The sequence below is a fragment of the Patagioenas fasciata genome, chromosome 7 (assembly GCF_037038585.1).
Source record: "Patagioenas fasciata isolate bPatFas1 chromosome 7, bPatFas1.hap1, whole genome shotgun sequence".
Taxonomy (NCBI): Eukaryota; Metazoa; Chordata; class Aves; order Columbiformes; family Columbidae; genus Patagioenas; species Patagioenas fasciata.
Genome location: NC_092526.1, coordinates 14646231 through 14664609, shown reverse-complemented (window position 1 = coordinate 14664609; position 18379 = coordinate 14646231). Strand labels below are relative to the sequence as shown.

Below are 18379 nucleotides of genomic sequence, written 5' to 3'. Positions count from 1 at the left end.
CTCTTTCATCTGAACTGACCAAAAACTTTAGAAAACTATTCAGCCATATCTATAAGAAATCCATTTGAGACAAATCCTTTACTGACCTGTAAAATACCAGTGCTTTTCTGTGTTCAGAAAGGTCTTTTCTATTACCCTACTTACAGACACTTCATTCTAACAACATTTCAATATTTGAGTGACTCAGCTTTTGTTCTAGCTGAAATGATACCACAACAAAGTATCTTGATATTGCAGACTGCCAGATCTCACGTCTTTGACAAAGTTGGTATAATTGAAATTGCTCTAGCCAGAAAAACAAAGAAAGAAAGCTGGGAAATAGCAGTAGGGAAGAGCAGCCATTTCTGACTTGTTATCAGGAGGGAGAAGACTGAAAACAGTAGTAAGTGCATATGGGAAGGTCCAAACTCATGAAGGATATGGTCCTATTTCCCATTCTTTCCTGTTTGCATCTCAACCTGTTCCATCAGCAGCCAGCGATTTTCCAAGGCTCCAGCAGAGATAAAACAGACATGACTTATTCTGAATTCCCCCTGAATCTATTTTTAACAAAATCTTCCCTTACCCCAGGGAAGCTTAATCAAAAAAGCAAATTACTGACTTAACATAGGTAGATTCACTCTAAGCCTTGTTCATTTGCCTAGCTGAGGACTGTTTCACTTTGTTTTGATGTTCTTGGTCACTTCAGTGAATGGAGTGAGGCCGTGTGTTATGTGCTGTTTATTCATAATACTTACACTAAGTATGAGCATAAGATTTTTTTGCTAGTATATGTAAGAATATTACAGGAAGCAGATTTTAATCACTCTGACAAAACTTTTATGGAGTGCAATAATCACATGATTGCATTTGGCTTTAAACACACTAGTAGTAGCCTCAGACTTCCTCTTTGGTACTCTATTTTGTACAAGAACAGCCTCAATGAAATAGATGGACTTATTGATTAACGTAGCACTTTGAAATATCATCAACGACTCTCACCTTCTTTTATATATTTATGTTCAAAAGTAGTTTATGGACATGTGAAGGAGGAGGGTTTTTCCATCACCAATACTTCCTAGTTGAAAAATAACCTACAGGTGAGTGTGCATATACACACACACATATATATATATAGTGGATATCTAAGAAGAACTAAACTTTGCTACCTTTATATCAATTTAGTGAGTTTCCTACTTTGCAGTTAAGGGCTACTACAAAAAAACTTTTCATTCCTTGGGGGGCTGAATGGTTGGTTTACTAGTCCCAGACTAGAACAGTCCAGCTGTTCTCAAACTAGCTATATCCTGAGAGCCATCAAGGACTGCCACCAATCAATGGCATACTTACAAATATGCTGAAAAAGTAAAAAATGCATCTGCATTCATATGTAGTCTTCAGAGCGGAGATTTCACTGTTATCATCACCAGCATAAAGAGATCCTCCCAGTAGGACGAAGACCTTGTGCTTCACACTTACTAACACAGAAAACCCATTCATATCCTGAAGAAGTCTAAATCAATTACCCTTCTCTGTGAATCTCGTGGAAGAGAAGAACAGGCACTTCCAGCTGTGAACTGTTTTTCTCCCTGCCTGAGCACTGAATTAAATGCCTGTCTTGGAATTTACAAAGCTTAGCTTGAACATGACTTTATAGATTTGCTCTAAATTTCCTCTAAGCTAAGATTATAGTTTCCCTTAATGTGAAAATAAAAGGGAATAACCCTTCTCTTGTGTAGTTCCTTTGGCTATCTCAGGACAGTATTTTCTAGTCATATTTAATTGGAAGTCACCAGGGAGAACCAATACAATCACAATGGTTTAGAGACTCCATTACTTGTTGATGCAGTCAGTACTTTTAAAAGAAGTGTGCTAACAGCATTATTACTTATATTAAGTTAGTGCCTAGCATAAGGGTCACTTTCTTTAACCCCTGTTGTTAGGTTTAAGTTTGTGTATACTAGAAGAGATTAACATTTAGCCCTAATTAGATAAACCAGGTAAACTCAAGCTCAAAGTAATTAAGCACATCACCTAATGATGCCCAGGAAAACTTCCAGAAAGTCAAGCATAAAATCTAATCCTTTCAAATTTTAAGATGACGACTCACCCCCGACGTCCAGTTTCATCCTAATACTTAGAAGTTTTATGTTAATTTTCATACACTACATTTTTCAGTGCAACAGCAAAACAGATAATTGCACTTGTAATTGTGGTGTTCCCCTGTAAAGTCTGCCAGGTGTTAGAATACTGACCCCAGTGCCTGTGCTAATTAGATGAAGTTGCAAAAAACCAGGCACTATAAAGCAGACACTACTAAGGTTGCAGGGGGGAGGTTGGACAGGGTAGGAGGAAAATCTGTTCTGTTACAGCTCTAACTGTCTCCTTGTAATCAGAGAAAGGCTGTCATATCAAGACTTCCTTATTTAATTCACACAATCCATTCATGTCCAGACCCAATAACAGAATTGGTGGGGTTTGGATCAAGCCTGTCACAGCAAGTGAAATAACAAGTATTTGCTGTGAAATGAGATGAGTCATAGAGGTTGATACCTCCTTCCACAAGCTAAAGTGGAAAATGACTCCTGATTTAGTGAGCAGATCTTTTTTCTATCTATTCTGCTGAGGTCTCAAGAAAGTAGGCCACCTCTTTCATACTGGCTGACCTTGCCCAACAAAGCCAACCACCCTTCCTGAACAAATGTACAGATGAAAAGCACATCTCCATTGCTTGCCTGAAGAGCACTTTGGGCTTTTGCAAACACTCACTGATGAATGTGGTTGTGTAAAGGAGATTGTAATCCAGACTCATAATGATGCAGTAAATAGACTGTTTCCACTCATGTGCGGCCTTGCTGGAGAAGGCCCCAAGGAACTGTACCAGTTACCAGATGCAGGTTTCAAAAAGAAAAGAGTTTATAATTTCCCAACTCGTCTAATGTTATAGTTAAAATGTCTAATGTTAGTGACTTTAGGGAAGCCTGGAACTCAGGAACGACTGACAATACTAGTTTTCAGTCTGATTCAGTTCATCCTTTCCTCCCCATAATACCTGGTTCCAGCATATATGCTTCATGTGAATGGCAGAGCCAAACTCTTCAATTCTTAGATGGCTTTCCTAGAGCACAGAAACCATAAAGCAGCTCTCCACTGGGAAACTGGGTAAGAAAAAATACTTAATATACTTCTGAGTGGGAGGATAGGGATGGGGAAAAACTGTAGGATTTAATTTTTTTAAATGTATGTGCGCAGACTTCCATACACTGTAATGAGCAACCTCATGTACCTAGTGTTACTGACAAAAAGTGAGTTATATATTTTCCAGGCTGGAAAACAAGTTTTCATCTGTCCACTAAGGAGCACCAGTAATGTGAGCTCATACCTGCCTGGAAGACAGACCACCAGTCTGCACTTCAGAGCATTTAAATGTTTTCTGTAATGCTTGTAAAAACTTATCACAATGTAATTCTATGTGTTACAGTGGCTAGTATTCATCTTGACTCAACAGAACAAGACCCAGGAAACAGAACTACTGTTGGTGAAAAAACACAAAGAAGAAAGCAAAAGGGCGTGCAGCTTCAACTTATTATATTGTCAATAAGTTTGATACAAGGTTGGCATAGAATATGACAAAAGACCAGGTCAATGAACTCTCATATGATGTAATCAAAAGCAGCAGCAACCAGAGGGAAAATGAATAGTTCTTCCTACTGACAGGTACAAACATCTTATATTGCATACATTACCAGACAGGTTTTAAGGAGAAAAAACTTCACAGAAGAATGAGAACAAGGATTTACACACTGAATGAAATGACTTCGGAGGAAAAGACGACCTGAAATTCAAGTACAAGTCATTCCCTTTGGTTTCAGGAAGCTTAGATCAGGTCCTATATGAACTGAATCTGCACAAGAATTCAGTGAATAACCACCCAAGAATAATGAGAATTAACATTACATGTAAGGTAAGTTCTACACTTAAGAAACAGAGCTGGAAAAAATAAATTTTGCAATCTATAAATATTTTAATGCTGCAGGATCCATCTGATCGAAGTAAATCAAACTTTCATTTTCTTTTCTAAACAAAGAGTCTCTGTAAGAAATGTCACAGCTGTTTAATCTTGCTAGGTCTTGAAGGAAGTTCTTCCTCTAAAATTAAATGTGAACTATTTTTATACAAAATTTAAAATTAATAAACCAACACAAACCAACCCCTTTGAATTTTTCAGGGCAGGTAATATGAAATCCAATGGTACTGTTCTTTCTGTGTAAGGCTTCTATTCTCTCTCTCTGCTGCTCTGTTTTGTGTCCACATGAGCAGCTGCACCAAGGGTAGGGCAGCCTACAGGTGAAGTGCCACCTAGAAGGCAACTCATCCAAGTTAATATTCTATTTCTTAAGAGACTTTCTAGGTAGCTTTAGACAAAACACTTCAGCTTATCTGAAGCACCAGCCTCTGCAGAGGCATCAATGCTCCCCGTCCTGCCGACATGACTGTCCAGGAACAGATGGGCAGATGCCCACCAGGATTGTCCAAGTATGCAGCATCCTGCATGCTCCAGAGCATGTGCTCAGATTAGGAGAGGTTCACTGTGGGAGTCTTCACAGACAGGTATAGGCCATGGGAAGACCATGAACCTTTACAGCTACTTAAAAGCCACTATCATTACTCATAGAGGTAGTTTTCCCAGAATTATTTAGAATAGCAAGTGCACTATGCATGCTTCCAAGGCCAGGTTTAGAGGACCATGTCCTGTGAACAGAAGCTCCCTCTCCACTTTGCTTGCTATTTCTGTTGGGTTTGACTTGCCAGCTGTATTGTGGATAATGAGTGTTCCCTAGCTCATTCTCCTGTGGGGCAGGCATTTTTCATAATCTACTAAATATTTAGACTTTCATAAAGCAAGTAATGCTGTTCACTTGTTTGACTTAAATTATACCCCACTGGCAAATCAAATTAGAGAAGATTTGAGTAAATCTACCTTTTAAAACAAAAGCTGATTTTCTCCATGTTCAGCCATTTGTGGGATTAACTTTTTAATGGGTTCTTACGTGCACAGTGTTTTTGTTTTCATGGATACTAGAAGAGGATAAATTATTCATCGGGGGTAAAATCTTCAGTGTGCATTTTCATAGCATTTTTAGTCCCTTTTGTCCTATTCATAAATCATTCCTCATTACTAAAAATGAATGTGTTACTCCTAACTGTTCACTGATGACTCACTTGGACCATTAATTCAGACCTCCTCATTTAATGCATTAGGAATTTGCCACTAGTAATGGGAAACTAGGAGAAGATCCTTTGTGACCTCCGCTCTTCCACTACAGAGAACAGACTCCATCTCCTGCTCCTTATGTATAATTTTATAGGCACACCAGATATTGTCCAGTAAAAAAAAACAAAAAAAAAAGTAATTTCCCCTCCTGCTCCAGTGATAAATTTGTATGGAGACAAGGAAGAAAATGGCCTTATTAATGCTCAGTAGGTTGTTTTTATAACCTAGAAAGAGGACAGAGGGAAATGGCTCATAGCATCTACATCAGAAGTGGGGGCAATTTAGGCTCAAACATATGGAGGCATCACTGAACTAATATGGGAATGTCTGCAACTATGTCACTAGTGCCATAGATCACAAGGTATTTGTTTGTGTTCCTGGACTGCTGACAAGCTGTCATCAGTGAAAACCCATTGTCATTGAGGAACAATGCCTCACCATTTAGAGCAGAAGTAAACGGAACTTGCCAATTCTTATCCAGGCAGTACAGCATTTATCAACTCCTTATTGCCCAGCTGGGAACAAAGAGAGGATTCTACCTATTTGAAAATTATTATTATTATTTACTACTATATTGGCAACACAGTGCACTGAACAGTTTTAGAAGAAAAATTTATGCTCCAGAATTCCTAAGGGCCAATACTCAATTCTTCTCAATACACACAATAAAACAGGGAATGAAAAAGCATTTATTTCCTTTCCAGTCCAATTCCTACTGTGCCACAAGGGTTAGTATTGAATACCATTCTGTTTCATACATTGGAGCTCTGTGCTAAACTGTAATTACCAGTGTCAAAGAGAAGGGTTCCCTAGAATGATACCATAGTTATTCTTTGCAGTTTTCACTGCTGCAAGTGTTGCTGAACATCTTTTGATTATTTCTGGGTACCAGAAAGAGAGGAGTGCAGAGTGTCCTACTGCAAACCTATGTTCTTTCATCCCATAAAGATCAGAGAGATCCTGGTTTGGAAAAGAGTGCATTTATACCAGCCACTGAAAACATTTTATAATCTAGAATGGCATGAATGAGCAATTACAAAGTTAGCATTTCCCTGTTGTTGCTCTTATGAATCCATATAGCAGTGATGGTCAGTAAGAATAACCCTTAACTTCACATTCAGAGTCATGTTGTCCAGCTTGGAAACAGTACTGGCATATTATAAACTAATCACTGGTGTAACATGTCTGATGTTGACTGTGACAGGAGGGAGCCACAGAGACTCTGACCAGCAAACCTTGATCACCTACATCCAGCTCATCGACAAACCAGCCACTGTGGTCAGGAATCTGAACTTCCCTTGCCCAATACAAGCACATCAACACAATTGTGGAGCTGAAATAACCTCCACATTTCAAATCACAGTGACGTTGATGAATGTTACTTTAAATTTAGTTACTTATGTAATAACCATTCATGACGAAGCAGAAATTATTGAGCCACTGTTATCCAAAGCCCCTTTCAACTAGACTCAAACTGAGAGAAAAATCTACTAATTTACTTAAAAACCCATCTGCACTCTGGTTCACTAGAAACCTCCTTCTACCTGCAACACCCCACCACACAGGGATCTGAGTCCAAGCCTGACTCCTCTCTCTGATTTGGTACCTGCATAGGATGAAGACAAATGTTACATTGCTATGCTGCCACTGATACAGAAGGAGACCAAGGTACTAGTAATACTTTTGCCATGCAAACAACTTCTTGACATTTCTTTCTAACACTAAAACCTTCTTAACCAGGAAACAGTCTCCATATATATGCATGTGCGAGTACATATACATATATACACACACTAATAGTAGAACAAGCATGTCCCTCCCAAAATTATTTCCACAGACAACCTCTGTCATGGAAGAAAAATTTTTTTATCACAGATGTCCACCAACTCATCACATCCTGTTGCCCTGTCTGTAGGACAATTCTGATATTTGGAGTTGTTCAGTGCCTATGCAGGTTGAGCCCTCTGGGGTTGCACTAGAGATTGAGAAGTTGAACCCTGGTGAGGTCTTTATTATGGTAGAGGAACACTGGATAAAATAAAAACTACCACTACCTAGGTGAACACTTTGTCTCTCTGAGCTCTGTATCTTATTTTCAGTTGATAATGCTACAACTGTACATTCAAGAAAAAAAAAAGAAAACAAAACAGATCTGCAGGCTTTTAATTCACAGGTTACAGAACACAATAATAGTTGAACCAACCAGTATGCCAATATTCATTTAGTATTGTAAATAGGTAGGTTCATACAACTTCCACTGCTTTATGCAGAACCTTTGTTGATAATGTCTAGAGCACAAACTCCTGTAGGAAATGGATGAAGTTATCAAAGTTCCAGCAAATATTTGTAAGAATGTAGAAAAACAGCTAGTATTATGCTGGGGCAAAACATAGCCAGGAGGATGGGGTTTCCTCTCCTAGAATACAGATCAGGCAAGATCCTTCATGATATTTACAAATGGCTTAATGCTCTCGTTTTAACCAAGTTACTTTATTTTTTGAAGAAAATACCATCTAAAACCTGACATTTTCTGTCTATCTATTTTGAAGAGCAGCTAGATCATCATACTATGAACATCCCATTTTTTTTTAACTGCTTAACAGAGAAGATAATGAAAAATAAATAAATAAATGTTTTAGCATATCTTTTTTTCCTCTAGATTCTATATTGCATAGTTTTCATCATTTAAAACATCATCAGTTGCACTGATCCAGTGAACAGATGGCATTATCAGCCCACAAGAATCTGCACAAGGCAATTAGAAAACTCAGAGACAGGATTAATACAAAGAAATTAATTATGAATTATATCAGTCCAGGACTGTGTACCAAAAAAAAAAAAAATTGTTTTCCTCTGACTCCACAGGGACGTGCTAATAGGTCTGCTGATGCTTTGCACTTTACCAAGTGATGCATTCAAAGCCTCCAAGAATTGCCTGCAATTTTAAACCTTTATTACATGAGGCTTACACTGTTCTCTTCCCCTCTTTCTTAGTTTGAATAGAGGGAGTTTAGTTAAGACTGAAAAAAACCCAGTCCATGTCTCTTAAAGACACTTTACCAACACCAGAAATAAAATGTTCATGTAGATCTCCCTTTTGTTTTCTCTTCCACATCCTTCCTTTCTGCATAGATGCAGAAGAGATGTGTCCAGTGAGAACCACATCCTATGGACAGGATGCAAAGCGGCCCTTGTGTCAGCAACAGCTGAAGTCTGAAAAAGTGAATGCTACAGGACCAGAATATCTTTCCCCTAATCCTGAGGGTAGAAGAACACAGCAGAGTCCTTTATTAAAAATAAATCAAGTGATAAAAAGGCAGTGCAGGTTACCTGGTGCCCTGTACAGACAACTCACACCCTTGAATACTTGGTAGGACTCCAGAGTCTGGAAGGTGAAGGGAAAGCAGACACGTGTAAGGAGCCTCTCATGTGTCATGCCAGCAGATATACCTGCAGTTCTGTGCTTCTCCCATTATCATTTCTCTAGGAGCAGGTAGGGTAAGAGAGCAATTCAAGTTCGCTAAGTGAGCTAAAACCTGTCACATCTATAAAAAATGCATTTTTGGGACTAAAAATAAATAAATGCCACCCCACACTCCCACTGCCATTGGATTCTTATCCATTTCAGTAGTCAGCTTTCCAAACTTCACTTACTTCAAATAGCAGCAGAGAAAGGGGAGGGAGGGGAAAAAGGAGACGAGGAGTAATCCACAGATTTAGAAATTATTATATATAGCAGGGAAAATATGAATATGATCTAACACCACAGCACAGGACATGATCACACCATATGGGATCAACTCAGTTGACTTCAAAGGACTTCATTTAGATACTTAAACACATATCATATTGCGAAACTATCTCCAGCCTTGCTTATGATGCACTGCCTCACTTTCCTATTTGTAGAAGAATGATTATAGTGATTAAAAAACATTCACCAGTTCTATACTCAGTGACACACTGGCAGTAGTCTGGACTTGTCATGTGCCAGGAGAGCTTCACAAGAGTGTTGTTCTACCCAGAATCCCCATATTTTCCACTTGAAGTCTATACTTCATACAAAAGTACCAAGCACATTTGAAAACAATTTGTTCTTGCAGTTAATTTATATTAAACATCCTGCTGCATTCTTATTATATTAAGACCAAAAAAAAGAAAAACAAAAAAAGGCCAAACAGACAATATATTTGATACTGCAGTGATAATAACCCTGAAGAGATTCCTGTGGGCTGGCAATGCCATCTGCCTAGCGGATGTAGAATCCAAAAACCATTGTAGTCCATGGAAAGACTGTTCTTTGTCTTTAGGACTGGTTCAGAGCCAATAAGTGCTGGTGGAGTCAAACTGATTGAATGCTAGATAATGACAGACATGCAAGACAAGCAGTGATCAGCAGTGGATCCCTTGGACTTTGCCATGGCAGGAATCTTTTTCTCAAGAAATCTTGTTATTATATAATCATGTCTTTATTTTCCTATCCGAAGGGATGAAAAAGCTAACATTCGGATGTTTTTCTTCCTGCATGGAACTACAAGGAGGAAAGCATGCCTGAATACTAGTTCTCTTGTCAAGAATATTTAAGTATTGGAGCCAGAGGAAAAGCCATAGATGTGTGTCTGAAGCACTGTACTCAGCCTGCAAGAAAATGAGCTGCAGGCTGAGATCAGATGATCAATATTCTACCTATTTCAGCAGATCTCTTCAAAACTTAGTATTTCTGACCGCACCAGTAGAAAGGTCACTGTTTAACAGACCTCCTGCTTTTACCACTGTTGAACTGACAGGTCTCATTCATGTTGTTACAATTCCCAAATACTTCCGCTGATCATGATTGCCTGAAGTATTCAGAGACAAATTTTCTCCTGTAAGTTTTCACTTACACTTGTCTGATTCCTGCATAGTTATCATTAATTTAGATCATTGTAAAGGAAGACTAAAATCACAGTAAACACCTTTGTTGCCTAGAAAATAAAATGTCTCCTTGCCCAAGCAATTGTATGTTTTATTCAAATGCTGAAAGATGTTTTTTTTTTTTTCTGTTTCAAAATAAATAGAAATACAGATGCACACTACCTGCCTTTTAACTGAATAGGCTTAGTAAGACAGTCTCCTGTAAGGCCACATCTAAATCTACTGCACACCAGTGGGCCATACATTGACCATATATTTCCATAAGTAGTTCAATTGGAGATCTGATTCTACAACACACTGAAATTCTGCAGCTTCAACTGACAGCTGTGACCAAGTTTAAGTGAAAGGTTTGAAAGTCTCATGATGTGTAAAATAATAGGAAGAAATCTTAAGATACATGACACCAAACCAGGCATAAAGCCACTAACCAGGAACACTTCGGTGATTCTTTTCTGCAGCTGCAGACTGGCCCTGAACTGCTATGTCAAAGGGGTTGGGAAAAACATACGTTCATTTCTCGTGTTTTCACTCCTTCTCCCTCTCTCCAACTTTAAAAAGGAAAAAGAAACTGAAGAAAATTGCTTTCAACAACTGGAAATCTAAACTTCCCAAAGCTACTAAGGTTTCCATATCACAGAATAAGCTGCTAAAAGGCAACTAATTTGTTATACAGCAGGCATGGCTTTGTGCCTCCTTGTTTACCTGATGAACACAGAAGTTTCGGTTTGCCCAGATAACTGTATGCAACCCATTTCCAACGTTATGTACATGGCTATTTATTCATTTTCTAGTAATTGGCATCCTAGGGAGAAATTCTATTGCTACTCCAGTTACCTAATAATATAACTTGCTGCAAAAAGAAAAAGTGGGAGGAATTTCTTATAATAGTATTTGCAAGTTTTGATCTTTCTAATGATGTCTACTGACCCCTAGCCTGTATCTGAGTTTCAAAGCAGTTTCTTTATCAATTCTTCATTTAATTAAAAACTATTAAACTATTACCAAAGAGGAAATTAGAATCAAATATCTTAGTTGTGGTGACCATTTTGACTTACTTAGGATTTTTACTTTACAGAAACAATGTAAGGAGACTCATTTTAAGAGTTCCTAATTTAGAAACAAGGTGGAAAAATTAGATTAATGCCTTGCTAGATATTCAGAAGAAAATGAAGTAAGTTGCATTCTTCCTCCCAGAAGCATATTCAATTTACACAGTAAATACTGTCCCAAGTTCTCTTCTTGTTTGCAAAACCCATCAGAAACAAGCCTGTTGAAGCCATTGTAAATATACCAGCATAAGCACCAGAATGCAATTTCTTTGGCCAAACTGTTCAAATTGGGGAAGGCACAGAGCAATGGTTTTACATTTGCACCTTAGCTTTCAAATAAAAGGACCTCAGCTCCTGACAGCGGCTTGCATTGAAGATCCTAACTTGGGGAATTTGGTGACTTCTTTTGGAAAGTTTACTGGGTACCTGGGAGCTCGGTAAACCTTAAAAGCAATAGCACTTTCATGTAACTATTTAAATATAATTCAGGACTTATAGGCACATAACATTCAGTATTTTTGCCCATATTTAAGCTTTCTTAGCCCAAAACCAAGAAAGGGAGCACAGCTTCCCTGAGCTCCAACATACAAAGATGATTTAAGAAAGTGATGAATTTTCATACTAGATGCAATTATTGAGGTTGTGTGTGCACACAGATATCTTCACATGTGCAGCTAACAAGGTTTCTAGGGAACTTGTAGCTATTACAGATTCACAGGCTCCTTCGCTCAGCTCCTTGGAAAGCACTTACAGCCGACTCCATGCTAATTCATTGCTCAATGAATAAGTAAAATCTGTACAGTATAATAAAACCATTGATCATTATGCTTTAAAAAGATTGACTCCTAAATATTTAGGAAGCAGTGTGTATTCAACGGAAATGTTTATTGGCACTGGGAAATTAAACTGTCACCCGTGAAATAGTAAAACTCATTAATGCAGAGTTTCTTTTTAAGTGTTAGGAATTAACTTTATGACTGCATCAGTAATGGCAAGCCTCAGCCTTAAATCGCCTGCCATTTAGTATTCGTGAACATTATTAAAACATATTAACCGTAATTTAATTGACTGAAAATTAAAAGAGGGGGGAAAAAAAAAAGGAGAAAAGATAAAAGTTCCCGCCTTCAGCGCGGTGGCTCATTTGGCAGCAATTAGCGGGGGTGGGGGCAGCGCTGGCCGCACGCCCCAGCCGGGCAGGGACGGGGCAGCCACCGCACGCCGCCGGCGGGGCAACAGCGCCCTCTAGCGTCCGCCGCGCCCCGGCCGGGTCCCCGCCCGCCCAGCGGGGCCCGACGGGCCGCGTCCGCGGGGAGGCCGCGCACGGCGGGACTCCGCTCCCTGTGCTATCCGCCTCCCCCTCACCTATCCGCGCTGTCCCGGGGTGGAGCAGGTCATGGAGCATCTCCGTTCCCCCAGGCCTATCAGAGCCAGAGGTCCCCGGCTGCACCGAACTCGCCGAAGCTCCCGTAGAGCCCGCCGCGCACTGCAAAACCCAGCGGCGAGGGAGGCTCCTGCCTGAAGGGACAGACCGACTGGCGCCGCCCTTCGGGGCAGGAGCGATAGGTGGGAAACTTACTGGGAGCTATCTCCCGAAGAAGGAGGGAACAGCTGTTTCCCATCCGGGATGCTGCGAGGGTGCGAGGACGGCGAGCACGTCCCAAGATCCAGCCGCGCCCGTGAAAACCGACGGCACTCGTAAGACAGGGGGAGGAACCCGGGTGCCACCAGCGCTGCTCCTCCAGGCTGGAGCGAGGCTGTCCCTGCAAAATCCTGGCACCCCGACTCATGCGGGAAGGACCGAGCCCTTCCAGCCGGGCAGACAGGCTCACAGCTTCGGCCCCGTCCCAACCGGCGACGAGCAGCGGCGGCAGGGAGAGCAGCAGCGACACTGGCCGCAAAAAAATGCGGCCAGGAGAAGGACAGAAAACCGTGAGGGAAAACCAGCGAGCGACTCGTTGCAGGCTTCAGCGGTTCCCGTTCACTTCCACGTCCACACTGCAGGACGGTGGCGAGCAATCCCTCTATCTGGCCGCAACTTCGCATTTCTAAGATCCATTAGCACACCGGAGCCGGGCTAACTTTCTTAGAGGTCATGTTGTAATAACCCCCTTTTCGGGGAGTTTCCCCCCCCCGCCATGCCTTCCTACCCTTTCCCGCCCCAACCAACTCCTTGCGCTCCCGCTACTCACAATTTGTTGCAGTTAATCCCAGGTGCAAAAAACTGAAAAGCAGCAGAGCGAAGCCCCAGAGGGCCTGGGAATCCATGTTCAGCCCCGAAGGGAGAAGCCAGCCGCCTGCCTCTCTCCCCCGGTCCCGATCTCCGAGCGCCTCTCAGCCTCTGTGCGCTCCCTCTTCCTCCGCTCATTTACTCCATCAGCATCCAGGGACTTTGGGTGAAGGGGGAGCCGGGGGCGGCCAAGGGACCCTCCTCCGCGACCCTTGGAGGAGCCGCTCCAAGCTCCGGCGGCAGCGCCCGAGCCCAGTCCGCTCCCCCAGCTGCTGCCTCGGAAATTCACCTCCCGAGCTGCGGCTGGGAAGCAGCAGTCGGGCGCTGGGCACCTCCTTATAGGCGAGAGCCGCGCTGCACTCCACCTCCTCCCAGCCCCCTGGAAGTCACTCCTCCTCGCCTTCCAGGGAGGATCCTTATTGCAATCTTCACGCGTTGTTGATAAGCATCAGAGTCATGGAGTAAATCAGATGCCTGAAGGGGAAAAAAAAAAATCTTTTTTCTTTTTTCCGTTCCCCTCCTTTGGTACTGCTGTGGCTGGAAGATTTTAAAGGGCCCCCAGCTCAGATGCTTGTTTGCTTATAAATATCTATGTTTTATATATAGATATATATATACATCAAATACATACTTATAAATATTTATGTTAAATATACATACATAAAAAACGCATGTATGTCCTCGTTCCCAGGGCTCAGTCTCACCCCTAGGGAACGCGGATGGAGCCTCGGGCGGGGCTGATGCTTCATCCGCTCTCCTGTCGCGGCTGATCCAGAGTCCCACTGCCTAGACCTCCCGGAAGGCGAGCGGAGGTGGTCCCGGGGATCCCAGGAGAGCCGCGGGGAGCTCTCGTTAGTGCCCCCCGCCCGAAGAGGAAGACGGCCCCTGGGGCTGCGGACCGGACCAGCCCCGCACCCAAAGGCTGCAAACCGCTCCCGGCTGGGGAAGGTAATGCTTGACAAAATCGAATTTCATGATTGATTGATTACCCGACTGTTCAGCAGGTTATCTTCCAAAGAGGGGTACGGGAAAGCAGAGTTTAAAAAGCATCTTGCCTTGCCCTCGTGGGCTGTGTGCAGGCAGCGGGAGTGCGCCCTGAACTGGCACCCTGCACCATGCCAGCCGCCTGCCTGCACACACGGGAGGCAAACGTCCTTCCAGGAACTCCAGCTTAATCACTGCTGAGGTCTAACCTTGTTGCTTTACTGCGGCGTCACCCCACATCAGTAGAGTGCTGCATCAAAGTCAGGTCAAAATTACATTAGTGATTCTGCTATAATCTGCACGGAGAGTATGTTTGGACCATTAAAGTCCTTGTGGGGTAAAGTCCCTGGTCCTCAGCCATAATCCCTCACAATAGCAAGGAATAACCAGAAGAAACAGACTGTTCGCCAAAACCATCCTGACTTGTCAATGGAAAGTGGAGGTTTAAACTGCTGTAAGCCTCAATTAAAAAGTAAAGAGGGTGAAGGAAAGACATTGTGCTTAGCTATTGGGTGCTATATCAAAAAGAGCTGTCAGCTTGGAAAGAAAAGTCCACGTTTAAAAAATGTCTTAAGTATTTCACCTTCTGTTGTTACAAGTGACACAGGTGGCACAAGGTTAAATAGGAAGGATAGCTGCCTAGCACTGAGGCTGTAAGTCAGAGTCAATAAAGGATTTAGCCAGACAAAACCAAGACTTAGGAGGAACTTAAAAGCCTAATGAACTGTCTAACTCTTCAATTTTTGGCTTTAAATACATCTCCACACACCAATGTTTCATCTTTGGTCACGCAAAGACTTGTCCCAGTTGCTCTGTGCTTCACTTACGCCTGAGCCCAGTGAGATTTCAGAAGCTAATGGTGGGAGTCAGTCCAAGACTGACATATCTGCATGAGGTGTCTGCTGTCCCTTCCAAAGGCCACTGAAGAAGCTGTTCAGCTAATCACCCAGGAGAAGTTTGTGTAAAGGCACAGACACTATCTTCTCTGAGCAGGGCCGTTTTGGAAGGAAGTGAGCTCTGATCATTTCCCTCAGTGGAAAGGGAGAGAGGGGTTCACCTTCATGTTTTCTGATCCCAGTCAGAAACATCTTCTCCATATGTTGTACAGATTGTATAAAAGACTCTGGCCAAGAAACTAAGAAACATATTGCTTTGCTGCATTAGGCCAGGAGGTTGGAGTATTGAGAAAATTATGTTATTAACTTGACTTTTTCAGGTGAGTAATCAAGCTTTAGAAGTGCTAGCAGGGCTTCCAGAGCCATCACTAGAGTAAAGCTAAGCAGTAGAATATATCAGAAAGTCTTTGACACAATCACAATTTTGCAACTATGTATTCTGAAATTACAAGAGGAATTCAGAAGAAGAAGATTAAATACATGGTTTGTTGGGATTTTTTTCATGCTTTCCTTTTACAAAATAATTAAAATTAAATGGACTGTGTTTCAAATATTTACAGTGTCTCTTTAAACTATCTGGCACAATGGCACACTTTTTAACTGACTCACTGAACTAATTAGTGGCTTGTTTATAGGGAAGCAGATGTGGAAATGAGCTATGTAGACTAATTAAAAGCCATCAATAAATATGAACCCAATCCTGCAATGCATCCCAGTGGTCACCAATATGGATCTAACTGCAGGATTTCGACCCTGGTTACACCACTGGTGTTCAAGTGACACTTGTGAGGTGCTGGTTTCCCACAGGCACACCTTTTCTGTAAGATCCTTTGCATCACAAATGCCAGGCAGGTTCCTTAAGATTTGTGAATGTTTGGGTGCAGGAGCACTACAAATGAGAAGTTATGACCAGAGTGGAGGGCTACGCAGCTGTTCTTTGCAGGAAATTATGTAAATAATGTCATGTTTAAGGGCTTTTTGCCAGCAAGATTTTTATTAGAGTAGATTTATTAATCACTATTAAAGCTGTTCGGACAAAAAGTGTGGCTCATCCTCAGCCACAGATCTGGGTACCGTGGGTTTTGGGAAAACCCAGTTGTTCATTTAGTTTTAGTGTATCTGGACTCTGTTCAAAATGGCTGCAATGGTTGCCACTGAAAGCATTGCAAGCCTTGACAATGAGTGAAGGTTTCATTATGCATACAGTGCTTACTCCTTTCTAATTCAGTGATAATTGAAAGCAAACCTGACCTTAACAGTGAAGACCCTGAAATCTGAGATCTTCCCTTTCAATTCCTACCTCTTCTTTGACACATTTCATTTATAGCCTTTTGCCAGAAACTTGTTGTTCATTCTCTGTCCATTAAACAAGGCAAACAGACACTACCTTATCTCATACAGATGGCAGGAGGAAAAGTATCCTCATGTCTAACACATGCTTAGAGTCTGCAGTCATGGTGATTGTATGAGCACCTTTATAATTTCACAAGCAATGTCAATCAAGATTAGGCCATCTGGGACTGTATAGAAAGGGCTACATTAATTCTGGCTGAGAAAGCCTGACGTGGGCATCCAATAGTCCTTTTCCCTGATGGCAGGTGGACGCCCATGTTAATGCTGCTCAGGATACAAGCAGTATATGACCTGCATGATGTGGAGAGGAGCATGAACAGTATTGGACCAGTAGCTGTTCCAATCTTACTGTGTTTGCAGTGCAAGCAAAAAATCACTGAAATTCAGCATTTAAGTTTTCAGCACTGGTGTTCTACCCAAGTTTGTTCTGCCAGTCTGGAGCCTTGTTATTTGAGCAGAAGCAACCATTTGTGGGAATTAGATGAGACAATATGAATAGGAGAGCAACAGAAGGACGTGAAAACACAGGGAAGAGTAGGAAAAGCTGACTGCCACAGGGGAAATAAGGGTATTCATTTTTGAAGGAGAAACCTTTTCTATTTAAATGTTTATCTGAGGAGGTAAGTTTATCTGATCAGATACACCAGTTTTCTTTCCTAAAGTCACTAAACAGCATTAGTATTGCTATAACCCATGTTGAGTTTGCCACTCGAAGCAATAACAGTTTAGCCTATGAATTCAATCAATCCAGCTGTTTGGGTAATAGCAGCTGGAAGCTTTATGTCTGATCCCAGTCATATAGCATTCAGGGAAGGAGAACAGCATTATGTATATGAATTTCGAAGACTACATACTACCACAAACTTTATTGTACATGGCTTTTGGATTACATCATGCTGTTTCCTGTTGATAACTAGGAATTTGTCTGAAGAATATCATGTTTCTGATCAAAAACCTGAAGGTCATGTCTAAAAAACCTAAAGGTCTTGTTTTTCTTTTTTTTTTTTCTTTTCTTTACAGTTCTTCCCTAGAAAAAGACAGGACTCACTCTTTAAAGAGAATATGTGGGGAGCTTTCATAACAGACATTGAACCCCAACCAGGTGAGTGCAACAGCAGGCTGCTCATTATCCTCGGATAGTTGCACAGCATACATAAGTCCAGAGGATAAGAAAATTTAATGATCTGCTGGGATAATCTGATGGCCAGTAGCATTTTTGAGATGCATGCTGAGATTAGGGTAAAAGAAATCAGATGTCAAGCTGTGCAGTGATTATTGGAAGACAAAGAATTAAAATCACCTCTTCCTCCCCCTTGCCTTTCCCTATAGTATTTTACCACTGTCTGCTGGTATTATGGCTTTCATAACATTGTCTTGTCTGACTACGATGCTTGTTTCAGTCACAGCCAGATACAGCTGATGGACTTAGAAGATCAATAACCTGACTAAGCCATAGTACAAATGGCTATGGCTACAAATTACCTATGGACTTCAATAGGCCTTATATGGGACACACTTGTCCCTCGTGTAATATCAGTGGCACTGTATGCTGCGGTTCAGGACAGAGTCACAGAGGTCACAGAGGATACCATCCATGGTCTGGTCTCTATGCTGCTTCCTCACCAAAAACAGTGGTCAACCTCAACTAGGCCAGCCATAGTCCTCCCTGAGACATATTGTATTCTTCTTAAAATGCAGTGTCATC

The 18379-nt window shown here is 41.6% G+C and overlaps 1 protein-coding gene across 4 annotated transcripts in view; it reads right to left on the bottom strand.

Annotated features, from left to right (window-relative positions):
- CNTNAP5 (contactin associated protein family member 5) overlaps positions 1–13783 on the bottom strand; it is a 272016-nt gene extending 258233 nt beyond the window's left edge. For 2 of the 4 annotated variants that reach the window (XM_065840744.2, XM_065840745.2), the window contains exon 1: positions 13404–13782. In XM_065840744.2, coding sequence (XP_065696816.1) covers positions 13404–13479 — 76 coding nt within the window. In that variant the 5' untranslated portion in view covers positions 13480–13782. Of the gene's footprint in view, positions 1–13403 lie in introns of all 4 variants that reach the window. The other 2 variants (XM_071810877.1, XM_071810878.1) reach the window with 2 other exon arrangements.
- Positions 13784–18379: the final 4596 nt, after the last annotated feature.